The sequence below is a fragment of the Colobus angolensis genome, unplaced genomic scaffold, assembly GCF_000951035.1.
Source record: "Colobus angolensis palliatus isolate OR3802 unplaced genomic scaffold, Cang.pa_1.0 Scaffold293, whole genome shotgun sequence".
Lineage (NCBI taxonomy): Eukaryota > Metazoa > Chordata > Mammalia > Primates > Cercopithecidae > Colobus > Colobus angolensis.
The window spans coordinates 100,726-123,122 of record NW_012116188.1 but is presented as its reverse complement, the minus strand read 5'-3'; the positions used below and the strand labels follow the sequence as shown (position 1 = coordinate 123,122).

General features: G+C 47.4%; 1 protein-coding gene and 2 long non-coding RNA genes across 5 annotated transcripts in view; 2 read left to right on the top strand and 1 right to left on the bottom strand.

Annotated features, from left to right (window-relative positions):
* The window catches only part of LOC105516863, a 58,674-nt gene extending 57,665 nt beyond the window's left edge, over nt 1–1,009 (top strand). Inside the window, exon 3 of one of the 2 annotated variants that reach the window (XR_001002559.1) lies at nt 247–1,009. This is a non-coding gene — a long non-coding RNA (uncharacterized LOC105516863). The remainder of the gene's footprint in view (nt 1–246) is intronic. The other variant, XR_001002561.1, reaches the window with a different exon arrangement.
* The window catches only part of SVIL (supervillin), a 112,866-nt gene that overhangs the window by 10,447 nt on the left and 80,022 nt on the right, over nt 1–22,397 (bottom strand). For both annotated transcript variants that reach the window (XM_011949210.1, XM_011949211.1), the window contains 11 exons: nt 21,714–21,886; nt 19,500–19,655; nt 18,065–18,201; nt 17,312–17,459; nt 17,038–17,183; nt 15,615–15,790; nt 12,561–12,705; nt 11,551–11,827; nt 5,391–5,542; nt 2,486–2,591; nt 1,625–1,832 (listed from right to left, as the gene is read on the bottom strand). In XM_011949210.1, the coding sequence (XP_011804600.1) occupies nt 1,625–1,832; nt 2,486–2,591; nt 5,391–5,542; nt 11,551–11,827; nt 12,561–12,705; nt 15,615–15,790; nt 17,038–17,183; nt 17,312–17,459; nt 18,065–18,201; nt 19,500–19,655; nt 21,714–21,886 (1,824 nt within the window). The remainder of the gene's footprint in view (nt 1–1,624; nt 1,833–2,485; nt 2,592–5,390; nt 5,543–11,550; nt 11,828–12,560; nt 12,706–15,614; nt 15,791–17,037; nt 17,184–17,311; nt 17,460–18,064; nt 18,202–19,499; nt 19,656–21,713; nt 21,887–22,397) is intronic.
* LOC105516864 lies at nt 12,588–19,246 on the top strand. The gene is made up of 3 exons (XR_001002562.1): nt 12,588–12,815; nt 15,148–15,212; nt 18,057–19,246. It is a non-coding gene; the product is annotated as an uncharacterized LOC105516864 (long non-coding RNA).

The window sequence follows — 22,397 nt, the reverse complement described above, 5'->3', positions numbered from 1 at the left end:
ACATAAAATTATTCAAAACTAAACCTGGAGATCAGTTCACCGTCTCTTCTACTTTCTAAGGAAAAGCAATTCTTCCTCGTGAATGGAAAAGTGCTCTGCGGTTTCTGAGTGTGTGTGGTGGAGGAGGGGAAGCTGACTTGCCCCTAGGGAGGGATGTTTAATCACATCTAATGTGTCATGAAAATTACACACATTTCTATATAGAACAATACATATTGACTATTTCTTGTCTTTCTCTCCTGCTAGAACATGAACTTCATGAGGACAGAGACTTGGGCTTATTCACCACCAAGTCCCCAGTTCCTAACGCCAGTCCTTCTGGAGTTAGAAGCAGGTTGCCCAAAGTTTATGATGTAGAAAAACCATTTTTCCAAGACTTGTAGGATAAGTCCTGTAAGTCCAGATTGCTTGGCGCCATCGGGTACTCAGTAAATGTTTACTGAGTGAACATGTGAATGAGCTCTTCGTTGTTTTTCTTTTCTTCAGTGGTCCAAGTAAGCCCTCTGATGGGCCCCAAATGCCTTGGGCCACCTCAGGGCACGTGATTTCTCACCCCTCCCCGTGCCCTAGCCCGCAGGTGGTGTTTTCAGATGAAACATCCTGTTTCACATCTGCCTCTCTGTGGAGAGGTGACCTGCTCTGTTCTCTTCTCTGCCCTCTCTGTGTAGTGTGTTTTCAGAGCGGACATAGGGGCCCTGGCCACTGCCCTGTTCCAGAACCCAGAGAATGGGGTTCACCAAGTCAAACTCTGGTAGCATGTTGTGCCCCTAGGAAGCTCTTCACTTTTACTCACTGAGGTCCTCACAGGTCTCAGTTACCTCCTGAATGCCTGGGTGACACTGGGCTTCTTTGGCAGCTTGCAATGTTTATTTTGCCTGTGTGGCTTGAAAGCACAGAGCCACAGCGGCAGACCACCCTAGCGGGGGGCCGGCCACCACAGCGTCCTCCCTGGGCTGTGGCCTTCACTGCCCTTCCGCTTCCCCTCTTCCCCAAGGTCCCCACTCAGTGCTGCCTCACAGTGTGCTGAGCCTTTGCAAGTGGCCAAGGGCAGGTGCCTACCTGGGTGAGGAAGAAAACCCAACCCGGAAGTGCTGTACCCGGGAAGTGCCCGGAGAGTCCGATCCCTCCCCATTAGGGGCTGCTCTCCAGAATGGGGGACATCTTATCGTCTGACACAGGTGGTAGTTTCTCACCCTCTTCTTTAGCTTTTTAACACTCCGCTGTTCTGGCAAACGATAACTCAAAATCCCTAACAGGTATTTGAAATGTGCTCCCTTTAAATATCAAAGGCCCCCAGGCTTCTCATCCAAAAGCAGAACAGCAACTATGAAGAAAGAACCCAGAGTGCTTGCGAGAGTCACTCCCTGGCTCCTCACCTGCATTAGCTCACCCAACTAGGTAAACCCTCAGACCGCGAGAGCGGCCCCCAAGTCGGAGGTCTGGACTGAGATGTGTGTCCTCTCTGCTTGGAATGTCAGAGGCCCCCGACCACGTTCCCAGCCATCCCTTGCTGCAGTCACTTTCAGCAGCCTGGGATCTGCTGGGAGTCTTGGTAGCCCTGAGCCTGCCCCGTCCCTCTGGGAAGCCCGGTGTGTGGGGGCCTCGTCGCAGACAAAACACTCACTGTTCCTTGATCTTGTTCGCGGCGGTCCTTCCGACCTCCTTCGTGTGGGCCTGGGCTTTGCATCCGTGCCACAGGTAGATGAGGGCCTTGTTGACGTTGAGCACCACCATGGAAGTCCTGGACCTCAGGCTGCTACAGTGACAGGCCACTTCCAGCAAATTCCCTTCCACGGGCACCTCTCCGCGCACGCAGTACAGCCGCCATTCACCTGCAGGGGGCACCAGCGGCGCGGAGGAGTTAGGACGTGAGCAAGTGGCAGCAAACGCCGCCCTTCCTGGTGCCCGCTGTGCCGCCCACGGCAGGCACCTCCATCCAGGGCCAGGGACTTAGGGGACTAGAGGGGCTGAGACACTGCGCAGGGAGCCCTGCCAAGCACTGAGGCATCAGGCCTTCCTGCCAGCCCAAGAAGTGGGTTCTTAGGTAGTTAGAAGCAGGTGATCTGAAGTTCACAATGTAGAAAAATCATGTTTCCAAGATTTATACAACAAGTTCTATAACAGGCATATTTTCAAAGGCTCTAGAGCTAAGATTTTTTTTTTTTATGGGGGGTGCTGGTCAACAAAATTTTCATAATTTATAGTAGAAGAACCACTGATTTTTCTTTCCTCCTAAAAAGAGCAGACAGAGGAGGGGAGACCACCTTCCAGCCTCCTGCGTGCAAAGGTGAATCCCCGAGTAAATCCTCCAGAGAGAGGCGGGTCACAAACACCCACAGAGCTGAGTTATCAGGCAAACATCAGGAGGCTTTCAGAGGTAGAGCCACAACGATGAAGACAGACTCACTTTCAGCCCCCAGCTTATAAAAATTCTTTCCAAGAGAGGGAAAGGCAAAGTCGAATTCCAGCAGTAAAAGTGACTTACTTTGCACATTTTCTTCTTCCTCTTCCCGCCTCCCGGAGTGCACCACCATGCCCCCCTGGAAACACTGCAGGAAACAGGGGGGCTCCTTTCCCTGGAGAACCTGGACCTTCCAATTTAAACAGAAGTAAATAGGTAATGGGCACGGGGCTTTCAAAGTCCTAAAAACAATACCTGCCTCTCACGGAGAATCTGAAAAATATCAAGATGTACAAACAAAAGCCAGTGCTAACACTATGGCCTAAAGAGAAGCTCTGCGAACACTGCCGCGTGCGGCCTCCTCTCAGGGTGTTACCCAGGGAGGGTCTTCTTTTCCTAAACAAAATCGGAGCCATGCTTTGTATTGATGTACAGCCTCATTTTCTTTACTTAATGTTGTTCTGTCAAGGAATATTCTTTTAAAACATGACTCCTGATATTTTAATGGTATTCTGTGGTTACTGATGCCACAAGACTGATATAAACACATTCTTAACAAGATAGCTCTCAGCAATGAGAATGACTCATCGCTGACTTGGTAATCATTCTAGGGAAAATATACAGTTTGCGGCCACCCCAGCAGTCCACTCAGCCTCTCCCTTGCTGTTAGAGAAGGCTTTTCCTTCGGGTGTTATCTACACCATGAATAATGTTAGGGCTGAGTCACCTCCCTCTAGGACACTGTTCCTTTAAGAGAAATGTTTCCTGGAGCTGGTAGTCAGGGGGCACTGAGGGGAAGCATTTCTCACTGTGAGTTAATTTATCAATCTCAGTGCCCATTTTGCATAACCAATTGTCATTTCTCGGCAGTATTTCATATCTAAAATGATTTTCCAGGGTTGGATCATGGCTCACACCTGTAGTGGTGCACGCCTGAAGTCCCAGCTACCCAGGAGGCTAAGGAAGGAGGACTGATGGAGCCTGGGAGGTCAAGGCTGCAGTGAGCGGTGATGGTGCCACTGCACTCCAGCCTGGGTGACAGAGTGAGGCCCTGTCTCAAAACAATAATACAAATACAAATAAAATGATTCTCCATCCACTGGATTGGTAACAGGTAAAATGCTCAAATGAGAGAGATTAAGACTCAAACTCTGAGGCTGATTTTGAAGGCATGATAAAAGCATTTTCATTCATGGTCTTTACAAAAAAAAAATAAAGGGGGCCTGGTGCGGTGGCTCACGCCTGTAATCCCAGCACTTTGGGAGGCTGAAGCGGGCAGATCACGAGGTCAGGAGATCAAGACCTTCCTGGCTAACACGGTGAAACCCCGTCTCTACTGAAAAAAAAAAAAAAAAAATTAGCCTGGTGTGGTGGTGGGCGCCTGTAGTCCCAGCTACTCGGGAGGCTGAGGCAGGAGAATGGTGTGAACCTGGGAGGAGGAGTTTGCAGTGAGCCGATATCGTGTCACTGCACCCCAGCCTGGGCGACAGAGTGAGACTCCATCTCAAAAAAAAAAAAAAATCAATTAATTAATTTTAAAAAAAAGGGGTAGTTGAAATGATTATTAGGAATAAATTAAAATGCAACTGTTGCCAATACCATTTCTAAAATATAGTCCATAGTAGAAAATATTTTTTAGGGAACATGATTGGTTCTTGGGACAGTGGAAAGCTGGGTGAGTGTGGATCTATTTCTGGCAAGAATGTCTCTGCAGTCTTCCCTCCTGCTATTGTTAATCATTCATCCAGGAGAATAAAGAGATTTGCACATGGCATTGTCCTGTGGTCGAAGAATCCCAGAGTTAAATCTTAATTGCTGATACTCTGTACTGAGCGGGCGAGACTCAGGCAGAGATCATCCGAATGTTAGAGACACGTTGCAGGCCTCGGATCTGGGCAGCAGTCCCTGCCAGGCACGATGCAGGCCCTGGGGTTAGAAGGCCGTGGGGTTGTAAGGCCAGGGCTGCACGGTCTGTCATGCTCCTGGGGGATCATGTAGCTTTAGGTGGTGAGAAGTGCTGTGAAAATAAAGGGATCAAGTGCAGGGACTGAGAATGATGGGAGAATGAGAAGGCTCTGGATAGAGCGGGGGTTGGGGGCAGGGTTCAGGTGACATTTGAACAGAAACCTGCCTCATAGGAGGCAGTACACAGGGGTCCGTATGTAGAGGCAGTATGGAGTAGGCAGGGGAAGTTTCCCGACAGTGGAATGAGGCATAGGGCAGGAGGTGAGTGGAAGGAGGTGGTTCGTGGAACAGGAAGAGGCTGGAGTGGCCTGGGTGGAGGAGAGGAGCAGGAGGAGCTTAGAGAGGTGCCGGGGGCCCACAGTGAAGGTGCTGGAGCCCCGGGAAGCCGCTTAGACTGTAGTGTGTGTGGCAGACAGCAAGGGAGTGACCCAGTCTGACCTGTTCCAGAAAACCCACTCAGGCTGCCGTGAATACAGGTGATGGTCGTTCCCAGTCCTTACATTCACCTGATACTTCCTTCAGGTAGATTCGCGTACATGGAACAACTGATCAAAGTTTTAAGGTTCTCGTGACGAAATTTCAGGATGGCTGCTCAAGTTACACTTCTCACCCAAAACACAGCATCCTCATCCTACTGAGGCCTTGCCAGCTGGCCCTGGATCTGTTCTTTAAAAAATCACCACCATTGTGAGAAGTGGATGATCTCTTTGTTTTACACACAGTGCTTTGATTGGTTAGGTGGAAACCTTTCAAAGTCACCCATAGGCCATCTGCACTTGTCATGTGGATTTCCTAGTTGCAGATACAACATTTTCTCTGGGATCATCTTACAAAAAGTGGGAGGAAGAAAGAAATGGGAGGCACAGCCTGAAATCTGCAGAAGCCAGACCAGGACTGAAGTGCTGTAGGTGACATGGTCTTCCATTATCAGAATCATGTTGGGAGGGACCAGGCCGAGCGCCACTGGCTCCCAGGAGAGGATGCTCCTCTCAGTCCCTGGGGTGCAGAGCTCCCCAGGACTCACCTGGGCCCCCCTTTCCTCGTCCAGCTCCACCGTCATCAGCGCCGATGTGCCCTTCTCACTCACTGTGGAGTGCCGGCCTTGCCAGAAGAAGTAGACGCACTTCTCTTTGCCAGCCGCCCTCACCGAGTGCTCTCCCTTCTGGCGACTTCCCACTGCAAACACAGAACGGCAGAGGGACAGGTCAGCAGCTGACACACCTGAGGAGAAGCAAATGCCCGGCTCACTTCCCCAGGGCCTGCGAGGACCAGTGGCAAAGAGACAGCCTCAGGCCTGGGGCTGGGGAGAAACCATTGGCACCTGGAAGGAAGGTTGGTCAGGCCCAGGAGAAGAGAGAAATCACCTTCCTTCCAGCTCCTGACCCAGAGCTTCCAACGGGGGGGAAAAGGATCTGAGGGGCCCTCTTGGTGCCCTGAGAAAAAGACCTGTCATCTGGGCGGGGGGGGGGGGGGGGCGGCAGATCACTCCAAGTGTGCAACAGAGTAATTTCTTCAAACTATTTGGTGAGGCCGGGTGAGTGGCTCACGCCTGTAATCCCAACACTCTGGGAGGAATGCTTGAGGTCAGGAGTTCAAGACCAGCCCAGGCAACATAGCAAGACCCCCACCTCTAAAATAATTTAAAGAAATTAGCCTAGTGTGGCATTGCACACCTGTAGTCTTAGCTACTTGGGAGACTGAGGCAGGAGGATCACTTGAGCCTAGAAGTTTGAGACCGCAGTTAGCCATGATTGTGTCATGGCACTCCAGCCTGGGTGACAGGGTTAGACTCTCTTACAAAAAAAAAAAGTATATGGTGACTGCCAGAGCAGGACCAAGGGCTCACACACACACAAACACATTTTCCATATTACGCCACTCTTCGGCAAAAGATTAGCTGGCAGGGAAAAGATATTAAAAACACTAGCAGGGCCAGCTTTAAGTACAAAGGGAAAACTGCAGGCTGTTAAAACTATTCTAGTAAAAAAATACAACTTTGAAGTTTTCAAGTTCTGTCAGAAATGAGGAGCTAAGTTGCTGACATATCACTTGAGCATAAACTAATCTGGGATTTCGTGTCTGTCACCAGGGCTGCTGCCGGGATTAAATAAAAATTAGCCAGGCATGGTGATGTAGTTCGAGACCATCCTGGCTAACATGGTGAAACCCCCATCTCTACTAAAAGTACAAAACAATAGCTGGGCATAGTGGCGGGCACCTGTCATCCCAGCTACTCAGGAGGCTGAGGCAGGAGAATTGCTTGAACCCAGGAGGCAGAGTTGCAGTGAGCCGAGATCATGCCACACAGCACTCTTGGGACTACAGCTGATGGTCCCCATGGCTGGTACCGCACAGGCACTCGGTAAACATGAGCAGCACAGGAGGCAGATGAGACTGCTTGGTGTGGAGAGCAGTCATGGGGAGGTTACAGGGTCTCCCTCTGTCACCCAGGCTGGAGTTCAATGGCGCGATCATGGCTCACTGCAGCCTCAGCCTCCTGGGCTCAAATGATCCTCCCGCCTCAGCCTCCCAAATAGCTGGGACTACAGCTATTATAGGCCAAATGGGCATTTTAGATGTCGTTACAGACATCCAAATCTCTACCTGTAAGAATATGTCTCACTCTAGATTCCCTTCACTCATTCATGCATTCAACAAATACTCACTGAGTGGGGACTTCAGGATTCTAGGCTACAGTGACGAACAAGATAATGATGAACAAGACAATGATGAAATTTCTGCTAACTTAGCAACAACACTTTTCCTTTGAATAGCAATCCCATTCTTCAGATAGTGAACATTTGTTGCACTAAATAGATTACTGAGGAAAGATATGCTTCAAATAGATCATAACAGTTTATAAAGACCTTGAAATCTGTTAGCACTCAAATACATTGTGTAAATACATATTCACACTTAAATAATCAACATCACATCCTAGCATTGCAAAGAGACTTGAGTGTATATACCCAAAACAGAATTGTATATCTTTTTAAAATTACTTTTATTTTAGAGACAGGGTCTTGCTCTGTTGCCCAGGTTGGAGTGCAGTGGTATGACCACAGCTCACTGCACCCCTGAACTCCTGGGCTCAAGTGATCCTCCTGCCTCAGCCTCCCAAAGTGCTGGGATTACAGCTGCATGCCACCATGCTGGGCTCATTTTTTATTTTTTTGTATAGACAGGGTCTCTCACTATGTTGCCCCAGTTAGTCTCAAACAATGTTAAGTGATTTTCCAACCTCAGCTTCCCAAAACTCTGAGATTACAAGTGTGAGTCTAGAATTTTCTTTCTTTAAAGATATTTTATGAAGCAAACATCTCACTAGTTTTGTTACAGTTTTCCTGCACATATCCAAATTTAGTCCTATACGCAACTTAATTTTTCATATGTGTATTCATTTTTAATTTTGGCAATGTAAAGATTAAATTTTTAGTGGTAAGAACTTCTGGGCTATTCTTTTTTTTTTTTTTTTGAGACAGGGTCTCACCCTGTCGCCTGGGCTGGAGTGCCGTCTGGCATGATCTCGGCTCACTGCAACCTCTGCCTCCTGGGTTCAAGCAATTCTCCTGCCTCAGCCTCCTGAGTAGCTGGGATGACAGGTGCCCGCCACTATGTCCAGCTATTGTTTTGTATTTTTAGTAGAGACGGGGGTTTCACCATGTTGGCCAGGATGGTCTCGAACTCCTGACCTTGTGATTTGCCCTCCTCAGCCTCCCAAAGTGCTGGGATTACAGATGTGAGCCACCATGCCCTGCCAGCTATTCTCTTTACAACCTTGATTAGTTACCTAATTTAAAGTGTGGACATGTTATGCCATCAAGGCACTTTCAAGAATAAGTTTGGTTCTAGTAGTTCTATTTAGGAGTAACAGAAAACACAAACATGAAGACTTCATGGTTAAGTATTCTTGCCCCAGACCCACCTATTTATAGAAATTAAACCCCTATCGCGCCCTGGAGGAGCCTGGCTCGGCATCCCTCAAGCAGCTGTCCCCTGACCCTGCTGGAGTGCGAGCAACCCTACCCTGCAGGCGCTGACCAGGACACTGACCCCAGCAGGCCGGCCAGCATCGGCCAGGCGGAGGCTGTACCACCTGTGCAGCTGCTGCTTTTTGCTCACCCTCTCCCAGAAGTGCTGCCTGAGCTCTGACTCGGTCCTGTTTGCAGGTGTGCTGACCCTCTCCCAGATAGTGCTCCCTGAGCTCTGAGTCAGTCCTGTTTGCAGGTGTGGCTCTTGTGGGCACAAGTGATAGAGGAGCCGGACGAGTGTCACCAAGGGGCCAGAGCTTTTGCGTTGGCTACAGAGTGACTGCAAGTGCCATTGGGCTGTGCTTCTGCTGCTGGAGGGATGGTCTGGAATCTGAACGCTCCCTGCTTTAACTTAATTCTCTAAAGCTGGACTTCTTCTAAGTTGTAAGTCAGCTGGAAAAGATGTTGTTGGAGCTGGTTGGGAGATGTCCATTGTGTTTATTGGGAAGAAATGTAGAAAGGAATCACCTGGGTCAAATCGTATTTCCTAGGGGCCTCTAAGTCAATAGTCCCTGAAAGTCTTTGAACTCTTTGCTTTATTTTTAACTAATTCACTTTAACAGGTTTACTCATTCATTCACTCACTATTACTCTTCTTTCCCCCTCATAACTAACAGCTAAAGCAAGAAAATGGCTAAATTAAACTATGTCTGGTTTTATACAACACGATTTCCCTTTTTGCATTTTAGGAACGGACACTCCAAGTGCCTTAATTTGTTCTTTAAAGCTCCCAGTTCCATTACTCCAAAGGTGAAGAGATCTGCCTGCCCCGAAACACACTCAATTCCCTATTATTGTCGTCTTTGGTAACCAGCATCAGAGATGATCACTGTACATGCCACCTCTGCACGAGAGCAAGAGCGGAAATCCACGACAGTGACTCTTCGGAAATTATTATTTTGGGGAGATCCATGTTATCTCATCCTCAAGTTAAAAACAGTAATTATGCTGTTCCTGCTGACATGTCAGTGATGAGTATTTCCTGCACCTACAATGTGAACACAGGCCAGGCACCTGCTAAACGTCATATACACCTGATTATAAAGTCCTGTGAGCTGAGTACTATAATCCCTATTTTCCAGGTGAGAAAACCAAGGCTCAGACAGGGTAACTTTACCCAGCCCACACAGCTGGTAAGTGAGGGCCTGAGATTCTGAATCCCAGGCTGTAGGGCCCCAGTGCCTGTGGCCTTCCCTCAAGGGACACGGCTCCTTATGAAAAAGGAAAGGAGCAGTTCCAATTGCTTGCTCATAAGAAATTAAGCAGATGAGAAATGCCACTCCCTTTGGGAGGCTGAAGTGGAGGATGGTTTGAGCCCAGGAGTTTGAGACCAGCCTGGGCAACATAGTGAGACCCCATCTCTACAAAAAATAAAAAATTAGCCTGATATGGTGGTACGTGCCTGTAGTCCCCGCTACTTGGGAGGCTGAGGCATGAGGATGGCTTGAGCCTGGGAGGTTGAGGCTGCAGTGAGCCGAGATTCTGCCATTGCACTCCAGCTTGGAAGACAGAGTGAAACCCTGCCTCAAAAAAAAAAAAAAAAAAGAAAAAAAAAAGAATGAAAAGACAGAAAGAAATGTCCCTCCCATTGGGGTTCCTTGTCTGACACCCCACTACTCCCTGGAAGAAGAGGCTGGAGCTGCCTGGGCCCTGGAAGCGCCCATTCCTGCTGTTTAAGAAGCTCCTGAAGTTTGGTGTGTTCAGCAGCCTAGCCTCAAGTTGCCTTGTGCTGGTTCAACCCTGACCTGCTCCACGGTCTGGTGACTGGGATCTTTGGCCCCTCCTTGTAGCCAGACTAAGGGCTCCCCACATCCTGTGTGGAGCCCCATTCTGACTCCTTGCCCGCAGAGCGGGTTAAAAGCACAGTTGGGTTTGAAAAGAGGCAGGCCTGGACGTGAGTGTCCAGCTCTGCTGCCTACTAGCTGTGTGGCTTCAGGCAGGTTCCTTGATCTTACTGTCCTGGTCCTCATCTGAGAAATTAGCACCACAACAGAACAAGTCTCACGGAGCCTGGTAGGCACTCAGAGACAGGGTAAAGCCCCCAGCATCATGCCCCAGGGGGCGAGGGGACCTCTGGGCCACAGCCTGGCTCTGCACAGCACACAACCCCATCGGCCATGTACTCAGCGAGGCCCACCTGTTGGCTGTTCCTGCACTTGCTTTATGTCATTGATACCACATGTGTCTTGGAGACAGGGTCTGGAATATCTACTTGGTCCCTACAAAGTGTCTTCCATAGAGTAGGTGCTCAGGAAATGTTGGCTGATGAATAAGATACATCTTGGATAAATCAGGAAAGAAATCACGTGGTTCCAAGCCTGCAGTTTTCTGATCAGCAAACAGCTGCCTATGCTTCCTGTGGCCCCGGGGGCAGGTGCACCTGCACAGCAAGGGGGCTGTAAAGAGGTGAAAAATCTCTCTTCTGAGTTGAAGTCACGGAACGGTGACCTGTATGCTCTCCTAAAAGGGAAGGGGTGAGGAGCACTGTGGGAAAGGCTCCTCCTTGGCAAGGAAAGGGGTGATTTCTCCAGAGTTCACCGGGCCCCCCCTTTCCCCAGCGCCAAGCATCCAGGCGAGTGTTTTGCAATGGGATCTGTCACCAACAGGAACCAAGGAGAGTTTAGATTCTGCATTTACTACACCAGACTCACAAAGCACCACACGTGCTCTTAGTCTCGGGAGAAACAGCCTCTTTCACTTTTCAAATCAATCTTCCGTGCGTGTATTGACTATAATGTTACAGCCCATTTGGTTCCAGCTTAAAATCACGAAGATATGCTGTACTTAACATCTTTAATTGAAGCAGCACACAGCCACATGGGCAATATCATTGAGAGGTCAATCATCTCTTTCCCAGAAAAGCTCTGGGGACAGGGGCAGGGGAGGGAGAGAGGGAGCCGAGAAGACTTGACGTGCAAGTTCAATTTCTACAGGTGAACACCAGCGGCCTCGGCAATGCTAGGTTGTTAGGAATTCGGCCTTACTTCTTTTCATCTCTGTGGTTTACTAGGTGGCTTTCAAAGGCACATGACTGCAGTGCCCCACTGCACATACCCAGCGGGGAGCACAACAGGACTCATTGGAGAAGCTGGCTCCTGCAGGGCTGCCAGACCAGCCTCTTTCAGCTGAAAAAAACCATAAGCGCTCACTAACCTGCTGTGCTCACCATGAACTTCCACTTGACCACATAGGCATCCCCCTCATGGAACTGCCCGATGCTCTGTCTGGGGAGTCTGCTATAGTCGAATTCTAGGATGTGCCAGACATCCACGGAGACGCTGGTGATCTCAAACTGCCTCCTGTCATGTCCTTCCACCAGGCCATAGCCACGGCCGACGTTCACCCCGTCCAGGATGGTGCCTGCTGTCGTCTGGGGCATGGACACCATCCGTGTCACATCGTACGGCTTGACGTCAGCCCTGGAATCTTCCTATAGGGGAACATGAAGACATCGGTTCAGTTGCCTGTTTCCGCAGCCACTCCTTGTCACACTCAACGCTGCTTCAGCTGTTCATGGGACAGCATAAAAATACAGCTTCCATACTCTGTCCCAGGGTGTTTAAGTGCCGTCAGGGAAAGGCTGCATTTCCAGAAACACTCTGGGAGGTCTGAACACCCATTGCCACAACAGCGCATGGATGCCCGAGAACAGGTGCAAACCAGACTCTTCACCTCCCAGAGTCAGATTAGAATTGGAGGCCTGTCTGCTGTTCTACCAGTGAATCCTGGGAAGGCTTCCTAGCTTTAAGGGTGTGTGTGTGCCCATGATTTTTTTTTATTTAATTAAAAAAGTATTTTAGTTGACACATTATTAGAGTATGATTTGATGTGTTGATACATGCATCTGTTTTACGGGGAAGGGGGTGTGGGAAGGAGACGGGAGAGGGAGGATAGGGAGATGTTGGCCACTGGGTACAAAATGACAACCAGAAAGGAGGAATGAGCTCTGGTTTCTCCTGCACAGTGGGGTGACTGTTTTCCAATACTGTATTGCATATTTCAAAAGAGCTAGAAGAGAAGATCTGAATGTTCTCACCACAAAGAAATGATACATCTGAGGTGACGGCCATACAAACTATCCTGATTTGATCATTTTACATCAAGGCCACGTTTGTTGGGACCCGAACCAAGCCCTGAGGTTTGAGACTTGGTCACTGGAATACCTTGTGCTGGGCAAGTTCCCCGGGGTTCTTCTCATTCGGTCTCTTCAGTTCCGTCCAATCCAGAAACTTCTCTTTGAACAAAATCGTCTCATTGTGTTCAGTAAGTCTCCCAAATATCGCCCAGTCGGGCCGCCCCTGTCCTTTTCTGCAGGGTCGGGGTGGGGGTTGGGAGAACAGACAGGAAAGGAACCAAGATTAAGCCAAGCTTAAACAAAGGAATCTAAAACACATGCGGCTACTGGAAAAACCCTCAAAGTACTTAAGTATATATAAAACAAATGGTTTATTTTCCTGCGTTTTACCAAACAATGACATTTTGTTATTTTCGTCTTAAGTCTTGCAAAGCTTTGTGTCCACAGAGTCTTAAATATGCTTGAATGTGACATGAACCATATCAGGACTAGACTTCTCTTACATTCTAGCAAATTCTTTTTTTTTTTTTTTTTTAGAGATAGGGTCTTGCTCTGTTGCCCAGGCTGAAGTGCAATTGCACAATCATAGCTCCCTGCAGCCTCGAACTCCTGGGCTGCAGTGATCCTCCTGCTTCAGATTTGCAAACAGCTGGAACTGCAGGTGTGTGCCACCATGTTTGGCTGATTTTTTTTTTTTTTTTTTATATGAGACAGGAGTCTCGGTATGTTGCCCAGGCTGGTCTTGAACTCCTGGCCTTAAGTGATCCTTCCTTCTCAGTCTTCCAAAGTGCTGGGACTACAGGCGTGGGCCACATTCTAGCAAATTCTTGTCTTTGGGATGCCCTGGGGTGGCACGCTGGGTGGGGATTTTGGCAAAGGCAGAAGCCACGGGGAAACCTCACTTGTCTACTTTAGCCGCCCAGTCACCTGCAGACACTCACCAAGTTTCCCTTCCAATTAATTAATAGACGTAGGGAAGCTACCTAGCTCCTCCCTCAATTCTCTACTATTTTATGTCGTGTTACAGCAAAGCTCTCCAGAGTACGGAGATTCTCCCGTCACTAAAATGAACACACTTTCATAGATCATGAAGTGCCTTTTTGTGCACTTATTTCTAAGCCACTGGCCAGGGCAGCAGACGTGGACAGCAGAGAGAGATAGGAAATAAAACGGCACAGCCCCACCTGGAGATCTTGTGTGGCTGTAAGATTTCAGAATTTACACTGTCCCCAAGAACACAGGTATTTTAGATAAAGGTAGAGCTGAGAAGATATGCTGCGGAGGGCGTAGCCCTGGAATAATATGCACGATCTCTTATCCCTCCACATCCATCTGCAGTTGTGAATCTGGCCCGGGATGCAGCCACCCCTTAGAGCAACCCGCCCTGCTGCTCATGCCCTGCTGTGCTACTGCCTCAGTGGCTTCCTGCTTGGTCAAGACCACACCTGCTGATGTCACAGCTGAGGCACATCAAAAAGGCTGCCTGATTCAAAGAAAGCTGCCGGATAAATCATAGAACACGGACACTTCCACCTCGTGCTTTTGTGGGACTTTAGGAACCAAACATAAGCACCTATGGAAAACGCACGGCGGTCTTGAAAGGCTGTGGTCTTTATCAGAAAATATCTGAATGACTGTCTCTTATGTCAGTCCTACTCTGCAGGCTTGCTAAGACGATGACTGAAAGGGCTCTTGGCTTCTGCTTTAGAATCTGTCGCTTATGTTTTGAAGCGTTGTGAGCAAGTCACGTGGCAGATTGCAGGGTGAGGGGGATGAACCTGGGCCAGGAGCCAGGTGTGTTTCTCTACCCCCTTCCCTGACTTACAGCTGGAACTGGGCTCAGTGGTTTCAGCCTCATTTGCTAAGAAGGGATGGGTGTGTAATCCTGGCTGCATCTTAAAATCCCTGGGAGCTTTTAAGACACATTGACACATAAGTTCTAACTCACATGAATCGAAAATACATCTCTGGGGCTGGGTTGAGCAAACGCATCTTTTTAAAGGCCCCTCAGGTGATTCCGTCTCAGAGATGTTGAAAACCAGTGGGTTAGGAGCTCCGTCATCTACTTCCAGATCTGTGATTATGCCATTATTAAATACAGTTGGCCATCACATAGATTTTATGCTTTAGCCTGGTTTTTTTCCTTTGGTATACTAAATAAAATCTTTTGAGCTGTAGTTCCAGTCCTTAAAACAACGGTTGTCACCGTACTGATGTTAAACATTAGTGCATTTGCTTAAAAGGGACTTGAAAACTTCTTATCGCACTGCCATACCTTTTAATGGTTTCTACAATCATTAATTAATAAGAAAATCAATAATTGGATTTTACAGCAGGAAATTAGGCAGGAAAGTTGAAATTCATAGACCAGTTCAATGAAAGACATTAAAATGTACTGTGTGATGCCCAATATTCTATGCTGTTTCATGGTTCATTGGTTTCTAATCTATTGTAATGGCACACATAGTTAAAAAGCCTATTTTTTTTGGTCTGATAGTTGAAAAAACAACAATCTTTTAATGTAGGAATTCTTTTTTTCATAATCCTAATTTTAGAGTCTGCACATATTCTATTGAATTGCCAAAATGACGTTAAAGAGTCCAGTACATGCAGGGAATATTAAAATTGCAATCATTATTTTAATACCATCTTCTCCCCCTCTTCCCTTCCCAAAGGTATAAAGACATAAACATCATCTGCTGCCAAATAAATCCTGGAATTTGAGGGTGATGCTGGGAAGGTATGAAAGTAGAAGGAGGCATGTTGCTTTTGCACTTTCAGATCAATGGCTGAATTCCAGACCCGGGAATTCCAGATCTGCATGTATTTGTTTCAACAATTGCTGTTCGTCTGCCACAGCAGCACCTGGGACGCCGCAGGGGAACTTGCAGCTTTTCTTGCTCACTTCAAGAAATCAACTGTAACAAACCTCTTCCAGAAGACTACAGCATCCATATTTCCACAATAGTTAGATAAAAGTTAAAGAACTGCTCCTTTTGTGAATATTCACAGTCCGCTGCATATAACCGTTTATGAAAACTGAACCCTATAAAGAGCGAGAGTAGAGGACTGTGGTGAGAACGGAGGGATCGAAGGGAATCAGCTCGCTCGGGGAGCCGTCCCCAGGCGGCAGCAGGAGTACCTGGGGATAAGCGGATTGCATTCTCCAGGATCCAGGGGATTGATGTCACAGTTCTCATAGTCAAAGGTTCCATTCCATAAGTGCTTTGCCAGCTGAAATGCTATTTTTCGTTGTGCTAATGTGACTTCTTTCCCATGCCATACGTAAACTTCACTACCAAAATCAAACACCAGTACCTGGGAGAAATGGCACAAAAGAATTTGTTAACTTCAAGAACGTGCAACAGTTGAATCAGGGGCAACAGGGTCACTGTTGACAACGACTCAAACGGAGGAAGACAGAAATCCCAATGGGGCGACCAATGCAGACACAAAAAAGCCAGGAGATCTCAGCTGGCACTGCCCCGCCAAGCCAGCCTCTACCCTTGGGGCATGATTCCTCCTCCCAGTGTCCTAAGTGGCCAAGATAATGTTCTCTCCTCTGAACTCTCAAACTGCTAACAACTTGTGATTCACAAGAGTTCTTTAGGTACATCGTCCGGTCGACTTCCTCCCTCTCTTCCCTGTTCCTCCCCCTCTCATGTGCTCATTCATTAATATATACACAGAGGCCACTTCATATACGCCAGGCACTCATGGTCCAATGGTGTCTTCCCTCCTGTACACAATTCCAAAATCCTTAAGGGCAAGGATCAGATCATAACAATACGCACAGGAAGGGTTGATTACGAAGTGTTTGCCGAATGAATACATGAATGTAATGCTATTTCTTATTTTCATGGTTCATTTTATTCTTTCTCCTAGAATGATTTCTCCCTTCACTTCCAGCAATTCAAATTTTGCTTAACTCTAAAGTGGGCTCAATTTCACTTTCTATATAAAATTATTCCTGAAAATTTCTTTTTCTGTGACTTTTCCCTCATGTAAATGCCCATACATATCACACAGTCAACCTTGCTCCAGATTACATTCCTTCTAATACTCTTCCACCCAATAAAACTTAAGGGCCTGTGTGTCTTCCACTTTCTCAACACTTAGCATGCTTAATGGTACTGGAAATGTATGTAATTAATAAATATTTACTACTGTGACAGGACAAAAACAGCACATTAATTGGGAAATCCATAAATTATATATACGTGCATCTAGTGTTCCTCAAACTTAAGGACTTAAAAATGTTTTATTATAATGTTTATGCAAAATGCAAAAGATAGGGCTAAGTAACATTTGTATTTTGCCTAAGACATAAAAGCCTTCAATGATCCATGCCACCTCTAAATGATATTCTGGATTCCATATTAGCATTTAAGATACCAGTAATGGTTTGAAATCACAAATATCCTTTAAAAAGCTGTAAATGTTCTACAATGGGTACTGACACTGGCTAACCTTTATTGGGAACTTACTGTCTAATTTATTGGGCAGCCTGTGCTGAGTGCTTTCAATGTGCTTTCTCATTGAAGGGCAGAGCCCACGGACTGTACCTCTTTAGGTTGCAGAAGGGAGCACTTTGGAATTTTCCCCCAGTAGTCGTCATCAGGAACAAGTTTGTCGTCCATGAGACGGTAAATGCAGTTAGTTTCTATTATGGCTGCTTCATAGAGTTCATCTTCTTTTGGGTCTCCAGCAGCTTGGGGATAAGAACAACAGAAGGGCATCACATTTTACATTGCAAAGTAGCTGGTTTAGAAGAATGAGCTAAGGGAGAAGAAAGGAGACTCAAGTCTTGTCAATCTCTGAAGTACAATGAAGTCTTACATTGGTAACTGGTTTGGCCACCCAGAAGCTTCCAGAAGTCTTTGGCTGCATGAGTGTGTGTATTAATTCCTTCTTCGATGGTTTGAATATAAGTAGCTCTACAACCAAGTTCCCTCTTTGTCTGAATTAAAGTTGCAAGTTCTGAGGCCTAAAAAAAGAGAGGAACACAATTACCTGGGTAGAAAAGCCCTTGGCTAGACAGAGTGGCCCATGTCAAAACCAGAGGGAGAAACTGTGTGTGCCTGCAAGGAAAGCCTTGTGACCGTGGGTGTGGGTGGATGCTGGTTACTGGATATTTTCAATGACCTCAAGAAAATGTAACTGAAAGACCAGGGAGTATCAATTCTTTAGAGCAACAGTTCACCATCTTCAATAGGTCACATATGATGCTTTTAAAAAACACCATTATTTGGGCTTTACCCCATGACAGTCTCATTCAGTAGGTCTATGGCAGAACTTCACAGCTACCTGGGATAAAGGACTTTAAAGGGGGCCGCTTCCTTTTTTACACAGGAGTAAGAAGGAACCCAGGACCTAAACACTGGGGTGTAGGTCACAGTCCTAAAACACCCCATTTAAACACGTCATGAAGGCTTGTTTGAGAGACATTCAGGACAGAAATCCTACCTATCCCTTCTCACTTGAATGCAACACCTGGCGTTTGAGAAGCTTTGTGGCTGACGCCAGGAAGAATATTCCACCGGTGTGTAAAGGAGACATTAGCTAAAGTATTTTTATTTTGCAGGTACCAACCTTTGCCTTTTCTATGACGTTTGCAAACTCTCCTACCCACAGGAAGCAGCAGTGGGGAGACAGCAGGAGGAAGCAGTCCCCACTGTTGAGCGCCGAAGCTCGAGGTTCCACCAGCCTGGTCTGCACGTGTCTTCTTCCTGAACACAAGGCAGACAATCACTGTCTTTCCAGACAGAAGGGGGATAGGACGCACCCCACATCGAAAGCATCTCTGCTGCAGACACTTTCACTTCTAAAGAGTCTTGTCTGCTAATAAGAGTGCCCATGGCCCAGGGTGGCAGCAGGGGAATTAGAAAGGGCATCATGATGGCACTAGCGGCTGCTTCCGTGGTTCGTGCTTTCCCAAATGTCACCGCTTCTCAGGACCATTATCAGTGTCACGTGCGTGGGTTAATGAGGGCTCCCCCTTCCAGGGAGATGAGTGCACAGGCTCCTTTTCCTTCCTTCACTCTTCTCCGGAGGCCTTTCTCTCCCCTGGCCGCCTCCTGCACCCAATTACATCTGTGGCCCAGGCAAGGGAAGCCATGCCTTCAGGAAGGGTCAGATCTTCCCCTGGGGAGTTTCCACTATGAACCCTAAGGGCCTCTCGACAGGAAGGATGGAGCCACCACCTTCTGTGGCTTTCAACACCTTCTCCTAAATATCTGTTGATTTTGAGCTTTCCACAATTACACTGATCGTGTAGTCTCTGGGTCAGGACTCAGGACAGAGATCGGTTATTTGAGCTTGTCACTGGTCTTTTTAAACACACACAATAGGACAGAGGTCATGCAGAAAGACGTGGGAAACCCTCCTGGAGGGAGAGGCTATTTCCTCCATTCTCATCTTGAGGATTCATCTATACAGTAGCCGCCAGGAGGCAGCCGAGTCTCCCTCCTCATGGCCCAGAGCCCCCGGTTCGTCTTTGGAATCTCCCTCGCTAAGGACACAAAGGGCACTGGAGTGGAATGCAGGTGGGCTTCATCTGCAGCCACCTTCCCTTGATTCCTTCGCCAAGCTGTGTCTTCCTTCCCGGTTCTGTACTGACTCGGGGAGGACTGGGCAGGGAGCAGAGAGCCCCTCTGATGACATAGGGCACCTCTGGTAACTGCATGGATGTTTGGCCACCACGTGGGGCACGGGGCACCAGGAGCAAAAGCTGGGATTCCGGAGTGGGGGAACCTGGGTTCGAATCCAGCTCTGCCACCCAGTAGCTACTGGGACCCCAGACACATTCCTGCCTCTGGAAGCCATGATGGGCAGAATACTTCCTATGTCATGGGATTGGGGGAAGCTTAAGAGACAGGAGGTTGCATAGCAAGGAACAGACAGTAGGTTCTCAAAAAGCGTGTGTTCCCTTCCCGGCACAGGCGATGAATTACACAGTCAGGAATCTTTATGTGACCAGACAGAAACCACGGGCCCTGAGTCACCATGCCAGGCTGCTCGGAAATACCTTTAATCTGCAACAGCATCAGCCTCTTGTAGGGCACAGCGCTGTTGTTAGAGTTCTGTTCCGTCAGGTTGACGCTCCGCAGGCTGACGTTGCTGAAGTTTTCTTTACTGGCTAAACCTGCCAGGGTGACTTCTGAGAAGTTGGAGTTGGAAGACACTGGGCGGGGTGAATAAGGAAAGACAACGCAGGAGGTTCAGTTACAGTGACAATATTTACAGTCAGAAATTATTCATAACTGACTCAACACCTTTGCCTTTTCAAGTTAATCCTGAAAGGGAAAACGTAATCAAGTTTGATTAAATGTGCAAGTCAGTGCTTAACCACCTTGTTAAGAATTAAATACAGCACTGAAAATATAAACTGCTTATTGACAAGTGTCACACCGCGCTGTGCAGAGGGACAAGAACTGAGTGATGATGTGGACCAGCCACTTTAGTACAAAACCAGGAGCTGGGTTCACTTCTTGCAATTCCACTGAAAGCTGTTACAAATCCTAACAACTTTTGGATGCCCGAATGTACAGATGCCAGATGACTATTAGACAGTTTTCACCAAAAGCCTTTATATGTAAAGAAAACAAAAAAGTAGACACTCTGTAAGGGATGATTCGGTTCTAATCTTTATCTGAAGACAAAGTGATCAGCCAGATGGTATCTTGAGGTCTTCTGCTCTTAGAGTTAAGACTGTAATTATAAGATGGGTTTTCAGTGCAAAACAGCAAACATCTACAGATCGCTCAGTCATCACTAATCCAACCCCTGGGTCCCCAAAAGTGGAGGCAGAGGAAACATATGTAAAATCTGTGCCAACAAACATTTATTTCTCCAACTTACTGTTTTTAAAAATGTATATGCTGGAGAGAAATTCAGAAATTTATTACACTGGGATTAGATTTAAAGACATATAACACCACTTGTCAATTCATTATGGTGTTGTGGTTTTGAAATACACCTTTTTTTTGAGAAAGGGTGTGGCTCTGTCACCCAGCCTGGAGTGCAGTGGTGCAATCATGGCTCACTTTAGCCTTGACCTCCTGGGGTTAAGTGATCCTCCCACCTCAGCCTCCTGAGTAGCTGGGACCCCAGGTGAGTGCCACCACACCTAGCTGATTTTTTTATTTTTTGTAGAGATGAAGTCTTTCTATGTTTCTCAGGCTGCTCTCAGACTTCTGGGCTCAAGTGATCCTCCTGCCTCTGCCTCCTGAAGTACTAGGATTACAGGCATGAGCCACCATGCGTGGTCTGAAATATACTTTCTCAGTAAACCAGTTATAACGAAAAGACTCAACCACTTCATCTAAATACTATATTTCTAAGAAAAACATGAGGAAATAGGTTTATGAGTGTTATGGGAAAATGAAGATTATAGCAAGATTATTCCAAAAATCAAGATTATGCATGCTATCACCTCAAACCAAGAAAATCACTGTTTCAGATGATGGAACCCCACATTATTGGGCAGATGACAGCAGTGTGGCTCAGCCTACAGTGGGACTGAGAGTCTGGAGCCCATCTCCTCGCCTGCATTCATTGCCCCCAGCCGGCTCCCTCCAGCCCACATCCCAACTCCGAGAAGCTCAGGGTCCTACCAAGAACAATTTGAAAAGCACTGGCGTATATGTTAGTTAATAATATAAAAATCTAGGATTAGAAACCCCAGTGATTGGAGGTGTTTTACTGTAAGAGATCAAATGACTTGCTCTCGAATAAGATTAAATGAAGAACGGTTGTGCTCAGGATCTACAGAGCTGAAAATGGCTGAATGACCGTACCCAGAAATATCCATCTCTTCTAACTTCCAGAAAGAAAACTCAACAAAACAGGATAATTTGTAACCAGGCACGGTGGCTCGTGCCTGTAATCCCAGCACTTTGGGAGATCAAGGTGGGAGGATTGTTTGAGGCCAGCGAGTTTGAGATGAGCCTGGGAAACATGATGAGACCCCCGTCTCTTAAAAACAAAAACAAAAACCAAACCCCAGGATAATCTGAATTAACCAGTTGCACAGGTGACACACACTGTGAGAATTTCCATGAAAAATCTTTAAAGTCTAGGTAAGCGTGCACATGTACGTGCAAACTTACTCCTTTTTACTTCATGAGGGTCTTCTGAGCACCATTATTGGCCCTCACAAGGCAGAAAACCAAGCAATGAGTAAATCTTCAGAAGAAACCATTCCCAAGCACAGAAGCAGGGTGGGGGTTCAAATACTCACTCTTTTCTACTTTCATCCGCTTTGACTCCATGAAGGCGACGTTTAATCGCTGCTCGGTGTATTCCTGAAGGAGATCTTCTCTTGCCGCCAGCATTTTCAGGGGGTTTTTGGAGGCCTGAACCCGGCGCTTGGGCCTAACTGCGCGCTTGTGCTCGGCCACGGAAGACGTCAATCTGCGGATGGAAGCAGAGCCGCCGTCCCAGTCTGCGACATCACCACACCTGGATGACCTGTGGGTCTTGGACTCCACAGGGTATTTCCTGATTTTGTTACAAATCTTGCAACTCCTCCTCCCACCGCCACTCCCCTAATATGGAGTTGTAGAATCTTGGAGATGGAAGAGGGATGCAAGCCCAGTGAGTTCAAATCTCAGCCACGCCCGGACGCCCCCACTCAGTCATGCCCCTTGGTCTCTGCCTGGAAGGGTGTGGAGTACTTCCGGGCAGCTCAGGGCTCTACTAGACAGCTCTGGGGGTTAGGAAGCTCTTCCCTCTCCTTACTGCACCCATGCACACATCCTAATTCTCGCTTTGGAATCATACACCCATGTCTACTTGTCTGTCTCGGGCAAGCCCCTAGGGAATTTGCAGACCACAGCTCCTTGATGTAATCCTCTTCACTCCGACTAAACTTTCTCCCTGTGCAACAGCTTTCGGTCCCCTTACTGTCTCTCCATGACTAGCT